Source organism: Hemibagrus wyckioides, linkage group LG07 (genome assembly GCF_019097595.1).
Source record: "Hemibagrus wyckioides isolate EC202008001 linkage group LG07, SWU_Hwy_1.0, whole genome shotgun sequence".
NCBI classification, from domain to species: Eukaryota; Metazoa; Chordata; class Actinopteri; order Siluriformes; family Bagridae; genus Hemibagrus; species Hemibagrus wyckioides.
Genome location: NC_080716.1, coordinates 14975172 through 14998278, shown reverse-complemented (window position 1 = coordinate 14998278; position 23107 = coordinate 14975172). Strand labels below are relative to the sequence as shown.

The following is a 23107-nucleotide window of genomic DNA, read 5'->3' as shown; positions in this document are numbered from 1 at the left end:
ACTCACAGGGCTTTAACAGCTCTGTATCCATCATTACACATCTTCTAAAAAATAAATAGAAATGTAACACATTGTACCATGCTAATTACATTTAAAACACTGTGCAGTCTAACTGTAATTGAGATAGACAGTATATGCCACAATTTTAGCAAGAATCATGAATGCGCCTGCAGGTGGCCACCATGGGCTGTTTTTCCAGCCTGCTTTACCACAATCCAAAAGTCTAAATAAACAGAACAGCTACAAATGAGAAAGTAGTTACAAAGCAAATGGAGAAATGTCATAAAATGGCTCAAATGAGAATTTTCTATTCTGTTTCATCAGAAAAGTCACAATAGACGTTGTACTCACTGTCAGTCACTAAACTTATGCAACAGCAAATGTTAACAGGAATAATGCATTAGGTTATTTGCAAATGTAAGTACACTGATGCCAGCCAAATATTATATTAATTTATATTAATTTTCTAATTATATTATATTTTTACATGACTTAAGAGTTTAGGCAGCTTTCAAACGGCTACTAGACTAATCCTAAGTTAAAAAGTTCTTATATAGAACAAGCCTGTTGTAAATACTTCATTTCTGCTCCCAGAATACAGTAAAATACAATACCCATGAGAAGTGCAGTGAAAAGTAAAACTGTATCTATTCTATTTAATCTAGATCTTTTAGCTGGTAAAACAGTCTCAATCCTTGGATTTGACAAGGCTGCGGTGTGAAGCCCAGACTCTGTCAGTCTTTTGTTCTCAGACACCAGTTGAGTTTGCTGAAGCTTGGATCTCAGATTGTGGCTCTACAGATACACAAATGAATGTTTCTTGAATTTCATCCCTTTTAATTGCTTGCTTTAGACAAGATTAAACAGAATAAACAGATTTAGAAAAAAAAGCACACCAACAGCACACCATTAATTTTCATTTTTTTAATCACAAACATGTTTACAGCATTTTCTGATACCCAGCACACAGAATGGGCATCTAAATAGTGTATTTGTTGCACCTGAACCTGACTTTGTATACAAAATGCTTCAAGTGAGACAACTGGGGACCAGTAAAGTCTAAACATCTATTGTCAGCAAAAAAGTATCAGAGGTCATGGCGTTTCAGGCATATATTTACATACTCAATATATCCAGGACATTCCAACACACGCCCATTATTTTGTTACAGAAACCAGTCACTAGCAATCAGAGGTATCATGTAAAAGCCTTCAGGCCACACTAAACTTTAGTGAAAAGGCCACACTAAAATAATGAAAAGAAAAATCATAAGAAGTAAAGAAAAGGTTTTCAAAATGAAATACAAATAAGCAAAGTACATTGCTTCCTGGTTTACCAAAATAACATTACCATCAAGTAATGAAGCAACAATTCTTTTTCTCATGGGCTCAGTTCTAAGTGAGCATCCTTGGTCGTGGCTCCCTTTTGTTTTTCAAATTTCCAAACAAGCCCACACCGTAGTAAATCAACCATAAAGAATAGTGCTTCAAACGATGCCACAAAACCCCCAGGGGCTCAGAGACCTACTATTATTCGGTGACCTCTCTGCTCTCAGAGTGAAAAGGCCCAGCACTCAAACATCCCAGGAGATGAGGATGTAATGGACACTATTAGGGAAGAGTGGAAGAAGGGGGGACAGAACAAGTGAAAAGTGGTAGAGGGTTTCTCTTCTTCACCACGGCCTCCACATAGAAGGGTCACCCCCTGGGAAGGCAGGGGGAAGGGCAGAAGGGGCTAAAGGTTGGGGGGAGGGTGATCGAGGTGGGGAGGGCCTCATGCCAGCCCCCTCTCTCTGCAAGAGAATTCCAGGAGAGCAGTGGGGGCTGCTGGGTGAGGGGGGGCTCGCAGGAGAGGGAGGGGTGTGTAGTTGTAGAGAGCGGGATTGAAAGGAGGGAAGAGCCAGTGGAGAATTTGTAGGCGAGGTGGGAAGAGGAAGAGGACTGCTGGTGGCAGCACTGCCCGTGGCACCACTCTCCCCACTGATTTGGGGCAGAGCCTTCAGCAGGTGGTTCAGAAGACGAGCACCCAGTGATTTGTCCATGCCAGGGCAGTTAAGGAGCAAATTATGCACCTCATGCATACACTGGATATAACCACTACTGTATCGTTGGCGAGATTCAAAAGCCACACTAGCTCCCTGACTGGCTGCTGTAAAAAAAAAAAAGAAAGAAAGAAAAGTAAAAAATTGTGAATTTTGTGCATGATAATAAATATGGATGTTTTTTGTGTATATGTGGGATGTAAATGCAACTTGACTAATTTATGAACACCATTACAAATTTCATTACACAATTTTCATTTTCAACACAACTTCTGACAATTTAAAAGAGCATTTAATAGAATCACCTGGTCCAAGGCCTCTCTGAAGACCCTCCATGTGTTGCACAGTTATCTCCAGAACATCCGCCTTCTCAAGTTTTGATTGCTTAACAAAAAATAAATAAATACAAAATTTGTAAGTATAAAAATTTGTGAATATTCATTTTACTACATATAGGTAAAAGCCAATTAACAGTGCAACAGGTGGTGTATATGTGACTATGTGCATGTTTGTTTGTTTTTTTAACTTACATCTAAATTGTAAGCATCCACCATAATACCCTTGAGCTGCTCCAAGCTGGAATTGATGCGTTCTCTACGTCTCTTCTCTATCAGAGGCTTTCGAAGCTAAAATATAAGTTTGTTTACACCAATGATTACTGCAAAGAAAAGTGTCAAAAGTGTAAGCTCAGCTGAGAGCTTGTGGCAGAGCTTGTGGCTACCATCAGCTCTCCCATTAAAATATTCAAACCCGAGTGTAATTAATAGCCTGCAATCAGCACGTGGTGTCAAAATATTAAAGCGAACAACAACTTCTCGCCCATCATCGACACCCTTAAGACATCATATGTGGTAAGATTATTTTACCTTGCGCTCCTCTTTGGCGTTGAAGCTCTTTTCTGGTCCGTTGCCGAGATTCGAAGCGGTCATAGCTCTGCTTAATTTCTGACGCAATGTAAAACGGAAGAGTTCGCTTTCTCGAGTCGATGCGTTCTCATAAGTCTAAACTAATGGTGCCTGCTAGGCTGGGAAAATTATGCTGCAACCTCGTTTTAAACGTGTAGCTGCCGAAAACCTCCCCTCCAAACCACCACCCTGAGCCATTAACATGACAATGCATGGGTGCTTTTAGCAGCACACTTTCCCACAGTCTCAGGGGAAGGCCATGAAGAGCCTGAAGTCGCTGCATAGAGATAATAATGGAAAGTTTGAGAATAACTAAACTTGTTTCACAGAAAAGTAAAAAAAAAAAAAAAAAAGTCGGTCAGGTCAGATACAGGTCACAGGAAACTTGGTGAGAAGGTAAGAAAGTGAAAATGCCCAGTGCCAGTACAGAGACTGAGTCATACCCTGTTTCAGTGACTAAAATCCGTAATGGTTATTTATCCAGCGTGACCTGGGTTATTATATACCATAGGACTCAAATGTATTCGATTTTTTGTTATATTTGAATTAATTAGGATTTCTGTTAATTATTTGATGCAGGAAGAACCTGAAGAACAAGAAGTTACCTGTGGAATTTGATCTCTAGCAGGATTAAAACACCAGTAGACCTGAGAGCAGGAAGATGGGAACTGCTTGGAGGAGGGCATCATGCTAATCGATTGAAAAGAAAGCTCTTTTCTTGAGGGGTGAAAAGCCTAGGGAAATTTTTGATGATTATCTCCCCATTCTCTGTTATTGTTCCCTCTTTTAACTGTAGAACACACTCTGGTGACACGATCTCTCTCTCTCTCTCTCTCTCCTCTTCTCTTGTTTGGCCTTAATGAGCCACAGTCTGCAGGAGAATAGACAAGGTGCCAAAGCTATAATTGTATAGGCATTTAACCACGTCTTAGTTTTTCTTTCTCACTTGGTTTTAGAATAAGTTCACTTATTATTTGGCTGTCTTACTTCACACTTTTACACCTCCCATGATATTTACCAGCACATGATTTACAGATACTAGCAAAAACAAATAACTAACAACTAAGTAATATTCTAAAGGAAATTCAAAAAGTAAAGGAACTAAAGGAAAATCAACTAAAGAAACATTCTAAAGGAATTGCATTACACAATCTTAAAGGACTAAAGTAACAAAATAGACATCTAACAACCAAATTAACAACTTAAGCAAATTCAACAATAAAAAAAATAAAGCTGGGTTAATTATACTTAAACTTAAACTAAAATTTGCAGTTATAGTGCAGCATTTCAGATGCAAGCACACAAATATACACTCACCTTTCTGTCACTGACATGGCATGTCATATATCACCTTTCTCTCAACTACATTTTCAGCACATATATACAGTATATGAGTGTATACATATTTATGTTATTATTTTTTTATTAAATGATACACTTAAAAAAAGGTTTAGCAAAAAGTTAAATGTAGAACAAAACAACAATGTGTTTTCTTTTCAAGGAAAAGTTCCTAAAATCACATTAGAAATCTTACTAACATTACCCAGAAAGGTTAACTGTCTATTTGTACAATTTTATTTTAATCTACATTTGGTTATAAGAGTAATTAAATAATAAAATTGTCCGGATATTGTTTCAAAGATCTATTTAACAACTGGTAACATTTATAACCAGCACATGAGAAAGTTAATGAAATCTCATGTTATAATCTTGCAAACAAAGACAATACCAGTGTTTTGCAGTGGCAGTTAAGTACATAAACATTTCGTGTTAGTTGCTGATGTGACGCTTTTCAAGACCGCAATGTTCAAGACATTTCAGAGCTGCAATGAAAGATTAGAATCTCCCATGAGCAAAAGTGAACAACTGTTGTGAAGCATTTACACAAATTTTCAACAGGTAATGAAACTACAAAGCTACTTGAACTCCTGAACATACTATAACCTCACAATATAAGCAGCATTCCTGGACTGAGTCAAGGTCACCATTAGTAATAACAAGAACACAATTACATTTACATTTATGCTAACACATTTTCTGAGCAGTCATATATAGGTTTCCACAATAAACCGTTGCTTTTAAAAAGGATAAATTGCTTCAGGTTTTAAATGACATCAGACTTTTCACAAAGCTATTCCTTAAATAAAAGTAAAAGGCCATATAAGTCTTATACCACAAGGCTCAGTTTCATATCTCATACCACATCTTATCTTATAACCAGATGCATACCAGCCCAGATGTGTTAATTTGCACATTTCAGCAGAAAAACATATTTATGTTAAAACTGCTACTTATATTTAAAATATTCTATATTTCACAGAACAACATCAGGCATTTTTCTAGTACTGTTTATGGGGCTTAATTGTTGTATAAAGGCATTTAACAGCATTTAGTTAAAACTTTATACAGGAGCAAAGATTAACTTTTTTTTCTCTAAACTGATATGTTGGGCACACTTTTGTGTTCAGTGTACAATTTGGTGTTATACTTGTTCATAGAAGTCCTGCCAAGAACCAGAATGTATTATATGTATTATTTCAATGATAAATTTGTGTATAGACAAGACATTTATTAAAGTTATTTCTACACTGTGTTACAAAATGTTTTATCTCTTTTTTTTAAAGTAATATCAATTCAATATCAAGTTTACTTCCCCTGATCCCTAGGGTATAACATTAATAACACGATAAACAAACATTAGAAAAATTAATACGCTAGAACTGAAACAGGATCTTAGTGCCCCCTTCCTTTTCATAACAAGCTCTTTGTACTGTAAGCAGTTACTGAGCTTACATCATTCTTTTTATGCCTCCAACCCCAAGTGACAGTCCTCTTCTCTGTTTTCAAAATGAATAGGCTGCATATTTTTTCAATAACTTTCATGTTTCCATTTGTTTTTCTTTTAAATTCAGTATATTTTACTTCCTTTTGACAACTCTGTTCCATTTTATTTCAGAAAAATAAAAATCTAAAGTATTTTTCACCAACACATATATACATCTTGTTTACAATGAACAATATAAGTGAAATATAACTAAATAAACAAAAAACAATATTAACAAAAAAACAATAATGCTGAATTTTATATATATATATATATATATATATAAAAATACGTAAAATATATAAAAAATACGTAATCTAAAAAAATGACGTAATAAACCTAAAACAATATTAACAAAAAAACCAATAATGCTGAATTATATATATATATATATATACATATATATATATATATATATATATATATATATATATATATATATATAATATGTAAAATGTATAAAAATACATAATCTAAAAAAATGAGGTATATGCAACAAAAGAAAACATTTCCTCATCTACTATTACTTTATTTACTCTTGCTATTTGTCTTCTCAAAAATCACAAAGAACCACAGCATTATTATACCAGTTACAATAATTACTCAATTACATATTATGCTGTCTGTAATATGTGCTTTATTTAGCTGCAACAGTTATGCAAATATCCAGCCCCACAGGATATCATCAGTTCTTTTATGTGATTTCAGCATTGATGTCTTTCTCATTTCCCATGTGGTCCAGTTAGTAAAATCCTGTTATATTTCACAATAAGGTTTTTTTTGTTTTGTTTTTTATCTTATGGCATTATAGTCAACCTTATAGCATTACAGTACTGACAGGTGCTCTGGAGCGGGTGTTTCCATCAGAGCTCACATTTATCATAGGCAACATTCTCCGAACCGTATCTATTTCAACATTTTTGCGGAAAGTCTCTGTGGTAAAATAGTAAGCCAGCGGGTCCAGAATGGCATTCAGACAAGTTGCCATCAAAGTATAGTAGTAGGCAGACAACACAGAGCATGGTATCCTTTTGTTATTGTGGAAGTAAATCACCACCAGCATGACATGATATGGCAGAAAGCAGCATAGAAATATGGCCAGATTAATGCTTACCATCCTCTGAATCCTGCAGCTGTCAATTAAGCCAGGCATCTGGGCTGCAGCGCTTTTGCTGACAGCACGAACTAACCCCCATGAACAGAGAAGCATGATGATCAGCGGTATCCCAAATCCTATTGTCAGTGAGGAGGTTAGGGTAGTAAGCTTGAAAGCGTATTTTGGAATACTATGAAAACACTGTGTTTGGTTAATCTTTTGTGTATTTGTGTTAGCCAGATAACTCTGCAGACTTGCTCCGATTGTTAGCATCCAAATCCCCAGACAAACCAGTGGTGCCTTTTTGCGGCCTTCACGCACTCTGGACGACATAGGGAAGCAGACCGCCACGCAACGGTCAAGGCTAACACAGGTAAGGAGCAAGATGCTTCCATACATGTTGGCTAAGAGTATAACACCAGCAACTTCACAGCTTTTTTGTGACAGGCCTTCATATCCCGAGTGATAGTAGATTCGTAATGGTAGAGTACAAACCAGAAGGAGATCTGCTATAGCAAGATTGATCATGTATACAATGGTGTGTGAGCGTGACTTGGTGCAGCAGAAAAAAACTACAAGTGCCATGAAGTTGAAAGTGATTCCAGTTGTACAGACCACACTGTACACTGCAACAAAAACAGGGTTTGTCTGATTCTGACACTCATTAGCATGGGTCTCCTGACATGTCAAGTTACATGACATGGTTCCTTTTTTAGATGTTGCTTAGAATAGTTTATAGTTGGCTGTAATGAAAAACACATACATGAACATTAGTGAAGAAAGTTAATAATAAGTTCAAGTCATTTTGAAAAAATCTTTAGTCAGAATGCTGAAACGCAATTCTCAAAGTCTTAGACAGATAAATGTCCTTAACCAAAACTGCAAGTAAAACTGTCTTTATGTGCTTAGGTGGGAATAAACAGACAATGCCAATCTAATGGTTGACAAAATTGATTTTGACACAAACAAGGATTGATGTCATTCAAAGGCTGTCGCAATGAAGTTATATTTATATATAGTTAGTATTATATAAAATTCCCTTTTTAATGGCTTCATATACAAATAATTACTAGGAAAATCATTTCTATTGAACCACTGGAAATCAATTTTATATTATTTTATAATTATATGCAACTATAAAAATATTAACTGTTTAACTGTTTGGAGGCATAATTTGTTTGAAAGTGTTTTCTTTTTGTATATATATTACATTCCACAAACCAAGTTTTGGTATATTTATATAAAACTTGAAATTCACTTTGGATTTTTTTTAGTCGGTCTCTCTTTCTTTTTCGCATTTTGCAAAGTTCTTCCTTCATCCTTATTCCTTTGAATGAATAGAAATAGTCCTTGTTACAGTAACTGTATGTTAGTAATACAGAAGACAGAAATGTCAAACCCCCACATGTGAACATGTGGTTTTAACAGAACTGTTTTTGTTTTTTTCCTGACCTTAGGTTTTGATTATAATATATAATTTTAGAACATTCTATAAAAATATAAATTGTACAATATAAGTAATATTTTAATATTTATCATTATACCATCATGTAACCCTTAACTTTTCTGGTGCTATTTATAGCTTTTCACACTAAAGCTGAAGTGCTGAAATTATCTGCTATATGTCTCATCTATTTAAAATATTATTATTACATTACTTTCACTCCCACAGTATACTATTTTTAAAAATCATTTAACTGTAAAAAAAAAAAAAAAAAGTATTTTGTTATTCAGCTGAAATGAGGCAAGACCCTAAACCACATGGGTTATCATCACACTTACCTGTGAAACATTTAGGAGTGAAGAGAATTTGTTGTTTCAGTCTAGTTCCTGTGGTAGAACTGAACAGTTTAGATGAGGATCTCTAAGAGTGCAGGAGATTTGTATTTCGTGTTAGATGTGACACCTCAGGAAGTACCATTTCACTAGTGCAGAGTGCACTCTGACATTTTTCCTCTGAGACTTTTTTTTTTTGCATACAGCTTCCGCTTCTGTTGTTAAAAGTGGCCAAAGAGATATAACGCAGCCTCTGTTACAACCCAAATAAATTCTCACTCAAAAAGCCAAGCCCTTCCCTCAACAATTTACCTGAAATAAAAATATGAGAATTACAGTTCAGATCAGCTTGAATGCATCTACAAAAACGCTGCGAACATAAAAGATTACTAAATGTGAAACCGACGTGGGTGTGACAGATTCACAGCATTAGATGAGATGTACATAAATGAACCACATTTAGACAGCAGATAAAGCATTCTCATCAGCTTCAAGATCAAATTTCCTTCTTCAAGATTCGCGCATGTGCTCCACATTCTGACCAAAACACACGACAAAATAAATGACTACATTTAGAAAACGAATATACCGATAACTGATAGTCCACAGCTATAATCATTTGAGAAAAAAAAATGTGATGCAGGACAATCTGCAGTTAGGACAACATTCCTTCTAGTACTTCCAGAAATAATGAAGATTATTTAGTTAGCATGCCTGATGTGAAAGTCCCTTTGCAAACTTTCTGATCAGCAGACAGGAAGCTGGGCTTTAGTGTCAGTGTCATTGTGACTGGAAGTGTTTTAAATTACTTGATGGTATTAATTAATAATAAAATATGTTATGAATTATGTACTATGCAATTAACTATGCTTGTGGTACTGTCTGTGGAGAGGTGTGAATGTACGTGCGTGCTTGGTGACCTGCAGCCGACTCAGTGCAACCCAGCACAAAGTGATTACTGAAGAACAAACAAATACAGAGTGCCCCAAAAGTCTTCATACAGAGGAGAAATTAATACTTATTAGCAAAAATCTAACCTGATTTAGAAAACATTCTCTACATCATTGCCACATGCAAACCCTACATTTATTTCCAGTTTGCAGACAGTGTCCTGTGTCATGTGCTTGTCTATGTTTCTTGTTAAAATCCATTGCAACCTTGTGACAGCTTCCCAATCTATGAAAAGTATGTAAAAAATTTTGGAAGGGATTTTGCTAAAAAGTTATTAAAATATTAAAAAAGTTATTTAAAAAGAATCGTTTAAAAATGTATGGAGACTTTTGGGACAGGCTGGATAATAAACTTTAATTTGGGCAAAACCAACCGAAATGTTGAAGAATACACATATAAATATAAACAATAATTTACAATTTATATTATCAACTTCACAAAATGTAGGTATAGGAATTAAGAAATATAAATTTTAAAGTCCAGAAAAAGTCTAAAATAAAGTTTGGTCTACTAATTGAAAATTGCTTAGTGTCTTCCTGTTTACACTTTTTGTAGCATCCATCAGCAACTTCTAAGATGGCTAAAACTGCTAAAAACTGCATAGCATGTTTTAAACACAAAATAAAAGTGGGGCAAAGATTCAGATCGGAAATTCTCATACCAACCCATGACTTGTTTTCATTCCCATGACCACCTACAGTTCTATACACCCACTGATGAATTTATGAACCTTTGTACATCTGTACATTCCTTCAAGAATCGAATCAGCCTGTCATGAGGCAGCAGCTCAAAAAATAAAATCATGTAGGCAGGAGACAAGAGCTTCAGTTAACATTAAGATCAAACATCAGTATGAGAAAAAACGTGAACTAAGTGACTTTGACCACAGCATGGATGTAGATACAAAGAAACGGTTGTTTAAAGATTGCTGAAACTACTGATCTTTGTCAGAAAAAGGTGCTGGAGATTTCACAGAATTGCATAAAAAAACAACCACCAACAATGCCCAGTGTGCAGTAGCTCTGTGAGGACAAACACAGTATTAACAAGAGAGGTCGGGTAAAATAAGACCTCAGTTTGCTTCAGGAAGGCTAAAGTAACTTAACCACTTTTTACAAAAGCTATTCATTTAAAAATATATTTGAATGCTCAGTTTCCCCCTGTCTTATAATGGGGTTTCTAATAATTTGGTTGGTTTAGTTCTCTTGCTAAAGAAAAGCAGAAGTTGGATTATATTTCACAATCATTTTAATGCTTGGAAGAGTGATACCTTCTCACTTCCTTTTGTGTGTGTGTTTCTACTTGCAACTCAATTTGCTAGATAATAGCAGTGTAATTATCTATTATCATCTATTTAGAATTTTTATGTTGATTCATATTCAGTTGTAAACAGGAAGTGGATGTGATCTGTATTATAAAGTTTACCGCAATGTCCTGGAAAACAGTGAAAAAATTATCCTTCATTCACAGGTTATAACAACAAATAGCATTTTGCAGAAAATAACTTAACTCCTGACCAAGACATCCTGTGAAACTTTTGGGCAAGCTTTCTATCATTTGATGTGACTGAGTAAGCAAGCTAATTATGTTTCAAAGCACCAACACTAGCCAGTCAATAAAACTTTACTAGATTTACTTCAGTTTTTGGCATACAAAAATTCACTGGGCATGCTGTTAGATTGTACCACAAAGCGGGGATACAGTGATTCTGTGAGTGAAAATGGAGCCGTTTAAGCAGCAGTTCATTATACTGATCATATCATTTTCTAAGAAGAAAAAAAAGAACTATTTCTTACGACTTGTGTATGAATTAATATACACGGACATTATGTTTTATCTTAGGCTCAAACATATTACTTTTGTCTGTACAGAAAGATTATTTTATTTTGCCGCTGTGTAAGGCACTGTTTTGGTCGGACTATTGCGATGTGTAGGGCATCTTCTTAGTACCCATGGTAAAAAACTTGTTATTTGTCAGCAAGCAGGGTTGCCAGGTTTTGCATATGAGGTAGAATACTGCCAAACACCAAAAAATAAACAATAGTGCCATTGCACAATAATGCAGATAATCTTTTTCGGTCCTCAGTCTCCTGAATCTCTGAACACTCTGAAGGGGGCTCCATGTCCAGGAATGATTACATCAGCAGTCTTTAAAGCAGTCTGCCGACTCACATGCTGCACCTCTGGGTTCTCGCTAAGCTCCCTCCACGAGTCTTCATCAGCGCAACACTCAAACAGGTCCCCAGCCACGAGAACTTGTCCTACAACTGTTCCCTTAACAAGAACACTGACATCCCGTCCTGTATGGCCAGGTGTGGGGATGATGGACACCTAGTGGATAATAAAGATTTCTACCTCAGTTCCATGATAAAAAAAAAAAAAAAAAAACATGCCAGTGAAAGTGTATCTTTGAAAGATGTCTCGTTTAAATGCTAAACCATTTCAGGACAGTTTTGATTTGAGGTCTAAGCAAGTATTCTTATAAATATCAGTCATAAACAGACATCCTACTAAAGCTTTGTGCCACTTATGGTCAGGATGATGTAGACGTAAACTAAATCCAGTAGTATGTATCTGACACATTTATTTTTTTTCTTGTTACACACTTAACAGTGTGTTCAGAACCGAATTCATCACAGTTCTGGTTCATGCTTTTGACCTTAATATTTGTATTTCTCCTTCAACATTTTATAGATTTTTTACCTGAGCGTGTTTATTTTCTCATTACAATACAAAACAACAGAAATGAATGAAATAATACATTTATAATCTCTGTAAAATATCTGTAACGTGCTTGGCGATTCTCTTTAACTGCTGTACTTTTTTTTTTTTATTATTCCTGTCAAAAAATAGCTGAACAGGAGAACCTTTTTGTTAATCTGAAAGATGTTAAAAAGAAAAGTATTATTATGCTGTAAATATTCTAAATATATTTTAAAAGTATTATATATTGTATAAATGACATTATTATTATAAATTATTATTAATAATAATAATAATAATCTATTGTTATTATTACCTCTAAAATCAATTTACTTCACTATAGAGGTGTGTGTGTGTGTGTGTGTCTTACATATGGGTCGATGGGGTACGGTGAGCCCTCCGCAAGCATATTGGGCAGGTATCTATCCCCCTGACTTAGGTCACATCCCACGACTACTGTAGCCTTTGGAAACAAGTTTAAATTGCCCACGTGGTCAGAGTGTCCGTGTGTACCGACCACCACACTAACATCTGCAGGTGACAATCCTTTTTCTTTCAGTTTAGAAAGTAGAAAATCTCTGTCCCATGGCCCTCCAGTATCCACCAGTATAGTTTTCGGTCCGGTCAGTAAGGTAATGCTGCCGTCTGCACGAAAAGAGCCATCAGTCTGGCTCAGGCAGTAGCCATGCTTCAGCACGGACACACAGTAAGGTTCACCCGAAATAACCTCACTGATATCGGCACACTCGCTCTTCTTAATCCTACACTCCTCAGCCATCCCCGTTTCAACTTATTGTGTCTAGTGTAAATAATTCACGTGGTAATGGATACAGACCAACTAGCAGCCCTTTCTGTTATTACTACTACGGAAACATGCCGGGGACAAAATAGCCTTCACGCTGCGTTATTGACCTGCAGACAAACGGCGCCATCTTCTGTCATGATTGTTTTGTTGTCAGTTTAGAATGGCGGACACTTAACGTGATCTGAGACTAATATTTGAAAACACAGACAATCGATTGACATTTTTGCTCCCTGACTTTTTCTCAAAAACCTTTTCTAAAATGAGGTCAACATTAGTGATTTCTACCATTCCCTAGCAAAACAAACAAACAAACAAACAGAAAACAGTCAAATGTCTAGCTGAAGAAGAAACCTATTTCTTATATACATTCTATTCATGAAAAAAACATTTGTAAATACAACTTGAATCTCTTATAGACCCCAAGAGAAGCATCGAGCAACACAAAGAATCCAGTTCTGCGGCAATGAAGCAAGGCGTCATCACTACACTGTTTCTCAAGGGGATGTTTTGTTTTAGGGGAGTTTGAGAAAAGTGCATGAAACATATTTAGTCAAACACATGCTCATACAGTTTTTTGCAATACTTTTGTAGTTTTTAAAAATAGTTTTCTTGTTTGTTTGTTTGTTTTCATTCCATATGCACAAGTGAAAACAGATTGGAGTGAATATTAAAAACACGGTGAAACTGATGCTTCAATAAATCACCTGTAATGTGTCCAGTGTGGACTTAAATCTTGGAATGGAACTGGTTTTAAACTCAAACTGGTTTGATGTGTTGCCTGCTGGTACATGCAATGCATGATGCTACCTGCATCTTTTAGACCTAAAGGAATTGTTTTTAAAGAACATGTATCAGTTACATTTTGTAAAATGATATGGATACATCATTTAGCTTAATATTACTCTTTTGGACATAATCCAAAAACAAACACAAACCCAGTTAGAACTTTAAAGCAGCTGTTTTAATCATGTGTACAATTCCTTTTTGAGACCTTTGAGACTAATGTCAGTGTTCCCATAAAATCATAAAATGTGTTTTTATTTCCTTTACAGTTCCTGGCACATACCTGTTTAATTTTGCTGCTACAGGGAACATTTACTTTCTTCATCGACAGAAGGAAGCAAATCTTGTTCAATTCTAATCAATCAAAATATATATAATGATTCATTATATTGCCTTTTTGGTGTCAAACTTGGAAAAGGTTTTTTTCTTCTTTCTATGGAACATAAAAGACGTACTCTACGATTGAACAATCATCACCAGCCTCACAGGTAGGGCTTACCAAGAATATCTTTCAACAAATTGTTACTTTACTCTATGAGAATTTATTTATTTATTTATAATTTTAATTATTGTTATTTTTGCTATTAAGACAGAGAGATAAATTAAAGCTGCAACTACAACTTATTTTTTCCCTTCAGACAATGTTGCCCATCAATAACCAAAGTCTACCATCAAAACCTACACAGGGATTTCCAGATATTGCACGTTGGGTTGCATGTTCTACACCATGGAGTAAGCCAAATCTCAGTAATAAAAAGGTGATTTTAGTTTCTGAACTTGTTTCAGCTGCATCTGTGAACATATCTGAGTGTTTGGTGTTTCTTAAGTTTAGTTTGTGATTGTGAAGTTTAGTTTGTGATTAAGTGTTGGCTAGGATTATTTATCATGATATTGTTTAATGGCTTAAAGCATGACTGGACAGACCCTTTGTGAGCTAAGGCTTCTCTCAATTCCAGTAAAACAAAAAAAAAACACATAATAAGAAACAGCACTGGGTTATTTATTAACCTTTATATATGAACACTCTTATAAAAATATTTTCTCTTGTGTTTTGTTGATAATTGCAAATGTATAGCTGTCTAAACTGATTTTACTTGAATTCATTCATTAATGCAACTTCAGGAACTGCTTTATTCTGGTTAGGATGTTATGGACCATTTATGATAAGTGGGGAAAAATCTGTTGCACAGCTCTACAGAGAATTGAAGAATTGTTCTCCAAAGAGACAAACCACAGAACCCTCAGGGGGTTGAGATGAACCCTTTTCTAGATTTAACTAATCATATACAATTAATATAGAAATGCTGTGTTTTGTCTAATTATATCTGAATTAGCCTTAATTAACTTAGCCTGAACCATCCTCTTTCTCTGTGTGCTCTGTGCCATTTCGATAACTCTTTTCAAATAGAAGTCATTGTATCTGTTGTAGCCTGACCTGACGCGAATTCAAAGCCTGGGAGAATGTTTCCAGTTTCTCACAGACATGGCCAAGGAGGTAGAAGATATCAACAAGGTACATGGCATTTAATTAGGGTATACAGAATAATGCAAGTTTATTTAGAAAACAGTTAAAATTCCATGCATAAGGATTTGCAATAGATAGGGAATTCCTATGAAATACTTTTACTTTTTGACATGCAGGGCAGAAATAAAAGCACACTGGAAAGACACAAGAAAGGTGCAGGAGAAGACTCTGTGCCAGTCGATGTAGAGAGCAGCAAGAGTCTCATTCTGTCATGGGCCAAAGAACTGGACAGACTCAACATGTCAAGAGGATTGACAAAGAAAGCATCTGTGAAAGCAGAGGTTACAGAAATGAAGGATAAAGATGTGTGTGATATCTCAAAAGACAGTGAGAGGATCATGAAGTGGGCACAAGAGTTACAGACTGTCACAGAGGTTAGAAAGGAAATCTAACTAGAAAACATAAGGCCTGAAGGTGAACTGATATGACTGAATAGTGTGTGTGTGTGTGTGTCTGTCTGTCTGTCTGTCTGTCTGAAACACAGAATTTAAGTCTGACAGATGGAGACTTAAGGCAGATTCTTACTAATCACAGTGTAACACATAGAAAACTAGATGAAGTCCTTCATTTCCTGGAATTTGTGGTGTGGACTCTTCTCTCACATGACTCTGAGGTGAGATGATGCATGATGCATGAACATGGAAGTACAAACTTTTTTCATAATAAATAATTCAATTCCAATATATTTTAACATATATTGTATATTAAGAATTTAATCTGATTTTTCTTCCAGGATGTTTCAAAAATATGGTTGCCAGTGAAGCAGAGAGAATGGAAGACAAGTAAGAGTTTTCATTCTTTCTCAGTGATAATTCTGATGGACCTTCTACTGACAGGATTTTCTTTCACGTTTTGTATTTCAGGAAGACAGAAATATATCCCTTATTCAGGTAGGAAAGAATGCTTTGAAATATCAGGATCATTTCACAGATTGATACACACATACAGTAGATCATAACATTTAAAAAAAATAATGCAATTTTTTCCATGAAGTTTGGCAGTGGATTCAGAGTGCTTCAGGTAATCTTTACCAAACAATCAAACAACCAAATATTAATATACCACATTAATCAGCTGATAATATATTAATTAAACCCTTTGTGTTGCACCAGTTGATGTGCTTCTAGATTCCAGTTCATGCCACCCCTGGCTGTATGTGTCAGAAGACAAACTGAAAGTGTATGAACTGCACAATCCCCCTCGACAACAGCAACGGGAAAACCCTCAAATTTTTGACAAGCAGCCTTTTGTCCTAGGGCTCAACGGATTCTCCACTGGGAGACATTACTGGGAGGTGAAGGTGCCAGCAGAAGGAAAATGGAGGTTAGGGGTAGCAGCCGCCTCTGCTCAAAGAAAAGGCCGCTTCCACATTGCCCCAGGTACAGGCTACTGGACTATTTGTAACAGGCCTGAGAGACTGCAGGCATGCACTGATCCCCGTACTGAGCTACCGAATTCTGTACCACTTCAGGTGGTTGGGGTTTATGTGGACTATGAGGAAGGACAAGTTTCCTTCTATAATGGTAAAAGCAGGTTCCATATCTACACTTTCTCCCAGACTTTTAGAGAAGTGCTTTTCCCTGTTTTTGCTTGTCTGGATGGGAAAAGTGTATTAAAAATCTGTACATCATAAATCTCTGTATTTAATGAAAGAATAACTTATTTAATACACATTCCATTATTTTCTTTGTTCTATTTCTCTACACATTATACCTATAGAATATTTACAGTTTTGTGGGTGAACGATGTAGATATAGAAGTTTATATATACAGATGCTTTAATTTAATGCAGTGTCTAGTGAGTGGCGAAAAGTTGACACAACTATCAGACTCTGATTATCTTGTCTGGTCTATGACTCTGTATTACTCAGACAAAGTATGGTGCAAACCAGTTGTACAGGCTGTGTTGTAAAGATTTTTGCACAAGTCTGAATAAGTGCTTTGTCTTGATCAGGGTCAAAGTTGATCCAGAGCCTATCCAGAAAACAGGCAGGAATATATCCTGAATGGGATACCAGTCCAACATTATTCACAAACAGAGACACTTTATCATAGCCAGTCCACCTACTCATGTTTTTTAGAAGGTGGAAGGAAACTGAAGAAAACTTAAGGTCACAATAAATAAGTGAGAAGTTTGAAGTGCAGTGCGGGAATGTGAAGTGAGAATGAGTAAAAACGGTTAAGAGGACCTTTGATCAGACACACACATATGCCTCACATGTTTTTTTCTTTACTTCATTGATTTCCTTTTCTTTTTTTTTCTTTTCCTTTCCAACATCAACTTGTTGAAGCATTTTTGTAGGACGAGATATAATAACATACTTTTGTTTTGGATTATTCACTTTTTTATATTTTGTCCCAAGCATAATATAAGCATGTCATTATACTATTTCATAAAATGTAAAGTGGAAAAGGTGTTAAATGAATTAAATACATAAAAACAAGTTAAAAGTTGGCAGGTCAAGTATTGCACAAGGACTCCATTTTCAATAACATACCATGGCCTACAAACATGACTGTACTGGACTCCACTTCCCACAACACACACCATGTTACCTATTCTCTCATTGGTACCTTTATAATCCACTTTAATTTAAGCCACACTGAAGTATGTGTTCAGTTTCCCTAGAGTTATGTCCATACCAAGCCTTTTGTTACTGTTTGATCATTCATGACTTTGTTCATGGTTTTTGACTCTGACTGATCTTGGTTACACTGTTTGCTGATTGCTTGACCTCTCCCTCTTTATTGTTTTTGAGTCTTCCTAGTGTTTGGATATTTTTTTCCTTTTTGTGTAATAAAGGCAAGTTAATTTGAAGTTGCTTCCTTCTCAGCATTTTCTGTTCTGACACAAGTGTCTGCACGTTATATTGAAATTGTCAAGCTATTGGTTGACTTGGAAAAATATAAAATAGGGAGGACTCGAAACCCTTTGTCATTAGCTACCAGCTGCTGAAACACAGGCAGAGCTGGCCAGTCTGCAAGGCTATCTTGGTATCTTGGACTGCTGGTAGGTTTTTTTCCCAACTTCTTTATTACTTGTCTAAATCAATCAGTAAAGTAAATTTCAAATCGACTTACTGTTCTTGAAACGTATGACATAGCATTATTACTACTAGTTCACAAACCTTTCTAGCAGAACTTACCAGCTGGAAAAGATGGCCTTCAGTTTGGCCTTAGGCTCGTAATGCATTTTTTTTTTTTTTTTACAAATAGGCATGTAGACAGCAGGGCTTCAATGAATTGGACGTTCAAAAAGCACATATGGGTAAGATGGTCCACAAATGTGTCCACATTTTTTGGCTATATAGTGTAGACAATTCAACATGTACTACTTTGAGTATACAATTAGACCAAGTGTTGACAAATTGTGAAGGTCAAAATATGTGCTTAAGTATTAGGCCTATACAAATAAAAATGACAGAGTGTTCATGTTTTAGATGATGAGCTAAAGCATCTGCTGTATAGTGATTATTTTCATGTTCAAAAGGAAGTTTAATAAGCTAACGATAGACAACATATATTTGATTTTACTTATAGCTTATATATTTTGCTTATGTAGTATATAATACCTTAAGCACTTATACATATTCTATGTATATGTGAAATCCCCCCCCACACACACACACACTGAATGGCTAAAAGTCTACACATTTAGATCCTCCATGAACTGAATGATTAAAAGCTAAAGTAAGGATTATTTAGTCTAAACATAATGCATGTCTGGAGATATTCAGTAACCTTTGTGAAATAACAACTTTTTAATACTCCCATGGACAAAATCTTAACAAACACAAGATCGCCTCTGCTTTATAACACTCTGCATTTAATCTTTGCACCCATTTAAACTGTCCCATAAAATTTTATATTGCATTGACTGGCACGTACTTCACTGCTTCAGGAAACATTTTCTTTTCATCGTCAACAAAGGAACCAATGGTATGTTAAATTCTATTCAACAAAACATGATATAAACACGATTTTCTTTATTATTTGCTATTATTTGAACTCAATCCTGGAAATTGATTTCATTTCTTCATTCTTTTTCATAGAGCAAAAGAAGGAAAGACTCTATGGGTGAAATGTCACCATCAGTCTCTCAGGTAAGATTTGAAATTAATCTGTTACAGCAGAAAATCTACCTACATTAAAGTCTATTATCTTGTGTGATGTCTATCCAGACTCTACTGTATAAAATAGATTTCTGTTGTATGAAATTTGATCTTTGCATAGTCTACGTATTCCATTATTATTTTTTACTATTATTTCATACATGAAGTAAGTAAATAAAGTTAAAACTTCTTCTTTCCCCTTAGACAATGTTTCCCATCAACTGGCAAAGCATGCCATCAAAAGTTACAAAGGAATTCCCAGAGAAGGCAACAGCTGCCCATTCCGTGCCTTGGAATAAGCCGACTCTCAGTAATAATAAGGTAATTTTAGTTTCTGAACTTGTTTTCAGTTGTATCTCTGAACATACATACATTAGTGCTTGGTCTTTATAAACTTGTATTTAATTTGCTATGGCACACATTTGCTAGGTTGGTGTATTGTGACATAGGTTAATAGCTTAAACTATGCCTGGATTCTTCCTGTGTGTCATGTGTTTCATTTCCCATAAATCACAACAAGGAAACACCCTAGGTTATTTATTCAAAGTAACCTTTATAAACAAATCCTTTAAAACAAATATTTCCTTTGTTAATTACTGATGTTTTGAAATCATGTAAAAATGAAAATGTATTCATTAATGGATCTTTAGTAACTGTTGTTCCCTGGTTATTATCATGTTATGGACTATCTATGATAAATGTAAAAATCTGTTGTGTGGCTCTACACAGAACACACAGAAGGGTTTCCCCAGTGGAACAAGCCATTGAACCCTCAGGGGAAGCATCCTGTTTCTCTTTGTGTTCTCTGTTATAGTAATACTCTGTTATAAATAACCCCTTTTAACAGAAACTCTTTCTATCTGCTTTAGCCTGACCAGGTGCAAATTCAAAGTCTGGGGGAATGTTTTCAATTGCTCACAGACATGGCCAAGGAGCTAGAGGATATCAATAAGGTACAATGGTATTTATTAATTATTAGCATATGCAGATATAATTAATATGGTTTGACTGTGAATGCTTAAGTGCAGGGGACTGCAATAGTGTGTCCACTTTTTGACCTGCAGGGCAGAAATAAAAGCACACTGGAAAGACAGAAGAAAGGTGCAGGAGAAGACTCTGTGCCAGTCGATGTAGAGAGCAGCAAGAGTCTCATTCTGTCATGGGCCAAAGAACTGGACAGACTCAACATGTCAAGAGGAGTGACAAAGAAAGCATCTGTGAAAGCAGAGGTTACAGAAATGAAGGATAAAGATGTGTGTGATATCTCAAAAGACAGTGAGAGGATCATGAAGTGGGCACAAGAGTTACAGACTGTCACAGAGGTTAGAAAGGAAATCTAACTAGAAAACATAAGGCCTCAAGGAGACTTGAAGTAACTGAATAACTGTGTGTGTGTGTGTGTGTGTGTGTGTGTGTATGTGTGTGTGTGCGTGTGTGTGTGTGTACGTGCGCTCACGCACAGAACTTGTGTCTGACAGATGGAGATCTAAAGCATATTCTTACAAACCACAGAGAAAAGCACAGAAAGCTAGATGAGGTTCTTCCCTTTCTGGAGTTTGTGGTGTGGTCTCTTCTCTCACATGACACTGAGGTGAGACACATCATTTAAAGGCATATCTAGCAGTAGTCACAGCGGTATATTACTAGATTACTAATATGTTTCATTCCATACTTAAAAAAGGATCATCAAGAGTGATTGTGACATTGGAAGAATGACACTTTTTTTATTATTATTATTTATTTTTTATTTTTCCGTCAGGAGGATGTTTCAAAAATGTGGCTGCCTGCTAAGCAGAGAACATGGAAGACAAGTAAGGGTTCTTATTCATTTTTAAATAGTAACCAGTGTGTCTGATGGGTAATATTTTAACATTTTTTTACATTTGCATTTTAGGCAGCCAGAAATATATTCCTAATTCAGGTAGGAAAGATAATGTATAATATTGTTATAAAAAAAATTGCTGCAAACAACAATCATGGCATGTTTGAATAATAAGATTATTTTCCTTGAAGTTTGGCAGTGGATTCAGAGTGCTGCAGGTAATCATTAAACAATAAAACAAATATTAATATACCACATTAATCAGCTGGTAATATGTTAATGAAATCTCTTTTGTGTTGCACCAGTTGATGTGCTTCTAGATTCCAGTTCATGCCACCCCTGGCTGTATGTGTCAAAAGACAAACTGAAAGTGTATGAACTGCACAATCCCCCTCAACAACAGCAACGGGAAAACCCTCAAATTTTTGACAAGCAGCCTTTTGTCCTAGGGCTCAACGGATTCTCCACTGGGAGACATTACTGGGAGGTGAAGGTGCCAGCAGAAGGAAAATGGAGGTTAGGGGTAGCAGCCAAATCTGCTCAAAGAAAAGGCCGCTTCCACATTGCCCCAGGTACAGGCTACTGGACTATTTGTAACAGGCCTGAGAGACTGCAGGCATGCACTGATCCCCGTACTGAGCTACCGAATTCTGTACCACTTCAGGTGGTTGGGGTTTATGTGGACTATGAGGAAGGACAAGTTTCCTTCTATAATGGTAAAAGCAGGTTCCATATCTACACTTTCTCCCAGACTTTTAGAGAAGTGCTTTTCCCTGTTTTTGCTTGTCTGGATGGGAACACTATGCTAAAAATCTGTACATCATAAATCTCTGTATTTCATGAAAAGCAAGAACTGATTCAAGAATACTGTCCAAGCATTGTGCATTTGTGATTGGAATGGTGAATAACATTCAAGGGTGCAAGGTGGAGATAGAAATGACCCAAATATAATAATAATAATAATAATAATAATAATAATAATAATAATAATAATAATAATAATAATAATAATAATAATATTTGAACTAATTGTCACACTAGGATGTTAATCACTAATTATAATTAATTAGATTAATTAAGTATGTTAATCAAATGTGTCCTTTATATTACTATATGGTGTTATTTTGTTTACTCACTTGTATATGTAGTTATTTTAGATCAAATATATGGTTGCAATATATAAAGGTGGTAAGATTTTGAGTCAGAGTAACATTTTAGTTACATGAGATGGCCTGACTCCTGATTTGGTATATCATTACTAAAATCATTTCAGCTGACCAAATTTGTATATGTGTATATGCATGTTTACATCTAAAGGTGACATGCAATTAAATGTTCCTTCATTTTCCTTTCTCTTCTTTTTTCTTTACTTTACTTAAACATTTTATAGAGTTTTGAAAATAAATGTGACAAAGGAGACTTATTGAGTGATTTGTATTTTTGGCTGAAAAAAGATTTCTTACACAGCTTATAAGACTAATAACACCTTTACAAACACATGCTATACTGTTTATTTAAAATAGTAAGAAAATAGTACTTGATTGGAGAAAATGTTTATGTGCACTCTATACAGCAATGGTCAAGCTGATAGCAGATACAAAGTCATAGTAGCAAAACAGACAAACAGAGAAATAAGGTTTAAGGCGTAATTTGAAGTTAGTGAGTTTCCTTGCTCATAAATCCACCTTGGTCTGATGAGCTATCAGCAGCCAAAACACAGGCCGAGCTGGTCAAACTGGTACAACTAATGGATGCAGTTTTGTG

The 23107-nt window shown here is 35.6% G+C and overlaps 5 protein-coding genes across 7 annotated transcripts; 2 read left to right on the top strand and 3 right to left on the bottom strand.

Moving 5' to 3' along the window:
* Positions 1–944: 944 nt before the first annotated feature.
* On the bottom strand, positions 945–5991 carry her8a (hairy-related 8a). 3 transcript variants are annotated; one of them, XM_058394020.1, is made up of 4 exons: positions 2908–5991; positions 2572–2699; positions 2347–2425; positions 945–2148 (listed from the first exon to the last, which is right to left on the bottom strand). In XM_058394020.1, the coding sequence occupies exons 2-4, from the start codon at positions 2593–2595 to the stop codon at positions 1673–1675; spliced, it is 579 nt and encodes a 192-aa protein (XP_058250003.1). In that variant the 5' UTR covers positions 2596–2699; positions 2908–5991; the 3' UTR covers positions 945–1672. The 3 variants fall into 3 exon arrangements, with proteins under 3 accessions (XP_058250003.1, XP_058250001.1, XP_058250002.1); XM_058394018.1 differs by having other exon boundaries at positions 2572–2667; XM_058394019.1 differs by having other exon boundaries at positions 945–2145; positions 2572–2667.
* A 259-nt stretch (positions 5992–6250) lies between these two features.
* Positions 6251–9323, bottom strand: LOC131356870 (lysophosphatidic acid receptor 4). Its single transcript, XM_058396113.1, has 2 exons — positions 8649–9323; positions 6251–7609 (listed from the first exon to the last, which is right to left on the bottom strand). Exon 2 carries the CDS (start codon positions 7566–7568, stop codon positions 6588–6590), a length of 981 nt encoding a protein of 326 aa, XP_058252096.1. The 5' UTR covers positions 7569–7609; positions 8649–9323; the 3' UTR covers positions 6251–6587.
* A 739-nt stretch (positions 9324–10062) lies between these two features.
* On the bottom strand, positions 10063–13178 carry mblac1 (metallo-beta-lactamase domain containing 1). The gene is made up of 2 exons (XM_058396114.1): positions 12667–13178; positions 10063–11924 (listed from the first exon to the last, which is right to left on the bottom strand). The coding sequence occupies exons 1-2, from the start codon at positions 13072–13074 to the stop codon at positions 11676–11678; spliced, it is 657 nt and encodes a 218-aa protein (XP_058252097.1). The 5' UTR covers positions 13075–13178; the 3' UTR covers positions 10063–11675.
* Positions 13179–14172: 994 nt separating this feature from the next.
* On the top strand, positions 14173–18196 carry LOC131356468 (butyrophilin subfamily 3 member A1-like). The gene is made up of 9 exons (XM_058395521.1): positions 14173–14372; positions 14523–14642; positions 15314–15397; positions 15526–15783; positions 15894–16022; positions 16143–16191; positions 16273–16299; positions 16403–16429; positions 16522–18196. The coding sequence occupies exons 2-9, from the start codon at positions 14526–14528 to the stop codon at positions 17040–17042; spliced, it is 1212 nt and encodes a 403-aa protein (XP_058251504.1). The 5' UTR covers positions 14173–14372; positions 14523–14525; the 3' UTR covers positions 17043–18196.
* Positions 18197–18274: 78 nt separating this feature from the next.
* Positions 18275–22735, top strand: LOC131356384 (butyrophilin subfamily 3 member A1-like). Its single transcript, XM_058395356.1, has 12 exons — positions 18275–18419; positions 18626–18677; positions 19311–19348; positions 19462–19512; positions 19726–19842; positions 20391–20474; positions 20586–20843; positions 20984–21112; positions 21281–21332; positions 21416–21442; positions 21535–21561; positions 21649–22735. The coding sequence occupies exons 2-12, from the start codon at positions 18674–18676 to the stop codon at positions 22167–22169; spliced, it is 1308 nt and encodes a 435-aa protein (XP_058251339.1). The 5' UTR covers positions 18275–18419; positions 18626–18673; the 3' UTR covers positions 22170–22735.
* Positions 22736–23107: the final 372 nt, after the last annotated feature.

What these genes read in the sequence shown, in the direction of transcription:
- LOC131356384 (XM_058395356.1), top strand. An exon ending in AGTTACAGACTGTCACAGAG is followed by an intron (nt 20,844 to 20,983) that starts GTTAGAAAGGAA and finishes GCTCACGCACAG; the next exon opens with AACTTGTGTCTGACAGATGG. An exon ending in GTGGATTCAGAGTGCTGCAG is followed by an intron (nt 21,562 to 21,648) that starts GTAATCATTAAA and finishes GTGTTGCACCAG; the next exon opens with TTGATGTGCTTCTAGATTCC.
- mblac1 (XM_058396114.1), bottom strand. Translation starts at nt 13,074, where the DNA reads ATGGCTGAGGAGTGTAGGATTAAGAAGAGCGAGTGTGCCGATATCAGT. An exon ending in CGTACCCCATCGACCCATAT is followed by an intron (nt 11,925 to 12,666) that starts GTAAGACACACA and finishes ATTATCCACTAG; the next exon opens with GTGTCCATCATCCCCACACC.
- LOC131356870 (XM_058396113.1), bottom strand. Translation starts at nt 7,568, where the DNA reads ATGTCATGTAACTTGACATGTCAGGAGACCCATGCTAATGAGTGTCAG.
- LOC131356468 (XM_058395521.1), top strand. Translation starts at nt 14,526, where the DNA reads ATGTTGCCCATCAATAACCAAAGTCTACCATCAAAACCTACACAGGGA. An exon ending in GCAGAGAGAATGGAAGACAA is followed by an intron (nt 16,192 to 16,272) that starts GTAAGAGTTTTC and finishes TTTGTATTTCAG; the next exon opens with GAAGACAGAAATATATCCCT. An exon ending in GAAATATATCCCTTATTCAG is followed by an intron (nt 16,300 to 16,402) that starts GTAGGAAAGAAT and finishes TTTTCCATGAAG; the next exon opens with TTTGGCAGTGGATTCAGAGT.
- her8a (XM_058394018.1), bottom strand. Translation starts at nt 2,970, where the DNA reads ATGACCGCTTCGAATCTCGGCAACGGACCAGAAAAGAGCTTCAACGCC. An exon ending in ACGCCAAAGAGGAGCGCAAG is followed by an intron (nt 2,668 to 2,907) that starts GTAAAATAATCT and finishes CTTATATTTTAG; the next exon opens with CTTCGAAAGCCTCTGATAGA. An exon ending in TCAGAGAGGCCTTGGACCAG is followed by an intron (nt 2,149 to 2,346) that starts GTGATTCTATTA and finishes TTTTTTTTACAG; the next exon opens with CAGCCAGTCAGGGAGCTAGT.